A 3,385-nucleotide genomic window follows, 5' to 3' on the forward strand; every position below is an offset into this window, starting at 1 on the left:
AAAAAAAAAAAAAAAAAAAAAGTATCGTCTACCTCAGTTAATCATGGTAATTCTTAGCCGCGATACTTCTGGCTACACAGACTCAGCAAGCTCGCCTCAAAGTGACTTGTTAGGGACAGAAAAGCACATAGAGAAGATTGCACCTTAACGTGTAAAGTTCACTCACTCCGTGACCGCTCTCTTCCAAACACATGCTGTGTGTGTGAGCCCTTCTCAGCGACGACTACGAAGGGCGTCTTACATGTGGACACACGTACGTCTACCTGAGAAGTCATGCCACATTTTTAAATGTACCAGAAAAACATCACCTCCCTTCATTAACACCGTAACAGACATAATTATCTAAACCCCCAAATGAAGCTGCAGGCACAGGACTGGGCGCCATACACACCTCCACACGTGCCCTGAGCACGCGTCTCTCCTGGTGCACGCCACGCTTTTATGAAATGTTGGGCTGTCAGAAAAGTCATGGCGAATTACGAGAAAAAAAGTGTCAAGACTTTTCCGACAGCCCAAGAGGTCCCCCGTCGTTAGGAGCACTCCAAACACGGGGCAGGCACACGCCAGGTTGTGTGGCGGGCAATTCCAGCACGCCCACTCCACACCTTGAGCTCCACGGCAGCACCGTGCCCCACTCTGTGGCGCCTCCTGTTACCACAGACCTATGACACACCTGAGAAAGGCATCGGAGCTCAACAGCGTCTGTCCTTTTTGGATAAAAATGGTAAAAGGTATTTAGGGATTTTAATCAATGTACTATAAAGCATTTTTTAAATTATATATAAGGGATTTTTAATATTTGCATCAAGAATAAATCATCTCTGGGAGAAAGCTGGAAAGAAAGCATTCATGTGCTCACGGCCACTATCATGTCTGGCTCTGTCCCCTGAAGACACGTTCAGGAACTGCTCCCTGTGTGATGGTCTCGGGTGGTGGCCTCGTGGGTAGTGAGTGGGTTACTGACTGGGTCACAGAGGCCCCTGCCTCAGTCACGGATTAATGCTGACTCCTGGGAACAAGGGAGTTCTCGCTCTCATCACAAGTGGGCTGATACTGAAGGGGGCTTCCCGCAGCCCTCCCTCTCTGCCCGTGCCCGCCACCTCTCTGCAGTGCTCGGCCATGCTACGGGCTGGCCAGATCCTACACCTGGGCTTCCCAGCCACAGAACCGTGAGTCAAATAAATATCTATTTCTTCACAAACCACCCAGTCTTGGGTATTTCTGTTAGCAAACGAATAGCAGATTGATGGCCACACAGCCCCAGCCCTAGAAGCCCAGTAAGTAGCGATGCTAAGAATTAACAGCAGTGAGTCCTGAGGTGCCACAGGTAATGTCCTCAAGACCCTAGCCTAGATCGACGCTGCTCAGACATCATTCAAGAATATACTGCTATGAACACTGCGAAAAACAAGTACTGTCTTTTAGAGCAAATTCTTATTTTATTTTTACTTTTGGATCATAACATACCTTTATGTTTAGCAAACATCTGAGAGACATCACCCAAGCTTTCTAATTTCCTATAAATGATGAGACTGGCCTACAGAAAAACAGAAAAATTAAAAGAGCATGCTAAAGAGAATCAAAATAAAACTATTACCCTGTTTCCATTACAAAAATGATTTTTTGTAGTTATGAAGCAAAGGAGTTTCCATTCCTCAAACTAGATGTATGAAAATAAACGATATCTGTTCACAAATAAAAGTATGAATTTGAGGAAAGGAAATTCACTAGGAATGTAACATATTTCTCTTTACAAAAGCACAGTAGTGAATATAAGCACAAGCACACACACGTGATGACAGCAGCGTATCTAGCGGCAGCGAGTTGAGTGTGCAGGTTTTAAACGTGAGTGATGGGATGCCCTGCGATGCCTCATCCTGCAGCGGCTCCAGCAGACACGGCCAGTGCCGGTCGGGCGGGCTCAGCCGGGCTCCTGCCTGTGCGCTGTCAGCAGTTCTCACGTCTTTACACACACACGGGCGTGACTCCGGCTTCATGACAGACTGCTGACTGGTACTCGCTCGCTCATAAAAGGACTGACCCTTTCACAAAACGTCTTCCTACACGTCTTTAATGCCAACTGGATAATGAAACACTGAGTTTAAGCAACTAGCACAATGAAGCACTTCGGGAGCAGTTTACAGGGAGGCCCGAGACCACGCACCCGCCGGAAAAGCCCGAGTACGTACGTAGGCATCGGTGGCTGCGTACAGCTTCTGGTCCGCGCTGAGAGGGAACCGGCTCCAGTTGCTGCAGCGGACGGCCTTGTCTTTCAGGAGCTGTTTACCCAGCAGGTGCTTAACCAGACCATTGAGGCTCCAGGTCTCTGCACATCTCAGCTAGAAATCATGAAAAACCCAAACTGCAGAAACTCTTCCCTCCCACATTCAGACATTCTTAAGTAACACCAAGTGACCCTGCCACCAATAAAACGGGAACTAGCACACCAAACTAAACCCAGCAGTGATCCTCACCACGTTCCTGCCTCTAGACAGCCTCGTCTGCAGTCCATCTTAAAAGAATTTAATTCTGGAAACTTTGCAATGCAGCTATTAACTTCTTGGACCTTAAAGCACTGTTCACGAAAAATGCTGGACAGGTAAATAGGTTTCTGCCTCGCAGCTAAATAAATCCTTGATTATGTGGGAGGATTCAATGACTTCACTGATAAAACAGACGCAGCGTGGGCAGTGGAGCCGATGGTCAAACATCCACTAAGAACATTTTACAAGCATTTTACTATATTACGCTCTCCCTTAAAAAAGAAAAACTACCGAGACCAGCAGGGGGAACAGGGGTTACAGTGCTGCATTTTCTACACGGCCAACTGCGCTTTGAGGGCCCGACTTGGCGGCTTGAAAATCACGCCAGTCACATATACGCATGTGCCCAAAATCCCAGGAGAAAGGAGAAGAGACTGTGGCACGGTCATCCCCCTTAGGAGCCCGGGGAGGTGATTCTCCCTCTCTCTCTCTCTCTCTCTCTCTCTCTCTCTTTCTCTCTCCCTCTCTCTCTCCAGCAAACACACACACCCTATGGCAAAAACCTATTTTTTAAAAAAGAAAGTTCTTGTTATGAATGGATTAAAAAGATAAAATATAATAATTAAATTTGCAAATATATCAAATCAAAGTGAAATAGCACTTGGGACCAGCTGGTGCCACAGCAGTGACAGAGAGAGCTGCAGTGCAGTCCTGAGCTCACAGGCCCAGGGATTCCTGCATGCCAGGCCGCACACGCTCACGACCTGGGTTAGCCTAGGCTGGGGGAGGGCAGCATGAAGGATTAGCTGAGGCTAGGGGGAGGGCAGCGTGAAGACCTGGTGAAGGCGTCAGTCTCTCTCTCCTGTCTCCGTCCTCTCTCTCTCTCTCTCTCTCTCTCTCTC

The 3,385-nt window shown here is 47.8% G+C and overlaps 1 protein-coding gene across 1 annotated transcript in view; it reads right to left on the minus strand.

The window, feature by feature from the left end:
- Positions 1 to 3,385, minus strand: part of WRN (WRN RecQ like helicase) — a 124,040-nt gene that overhangs the window by 100,501 nt on the left and 20,154 nt on the right. The window contains exons 6-7 of the mRNA XM_027767765.1: positions 2,190 to 2,339; positions 1,468 to 1,537 (exon numbers count right to left, since the gene is read on the minus strand). Coding sequence (XP_027623566.1) covers positions 1,468 to 1,537; positions 2,190 to 2,339 — 220 coding nt within the window. The remainder of the gene's footprint in view (positions 1 to 1,467; positions 1,538 to 2,189; positions 2,340 to 3,385) is intronic.

The sequence above is a fragment of the Tupaia chinensis genome, unplaced genomic scaffold (genome assembly GCF_000334495.1).
Source record: "Tupaia chinensis unplaced genomic scaffold, TupChi_1.0 Scaffold144602_1, whole genome shotgun sequence".
Lineage (NCBI taxonomy): Eukaryota > Metazoa > Chordata > Mammalia > Scandentia > Tupaiidae > Tupaia > Tupaia belangeri.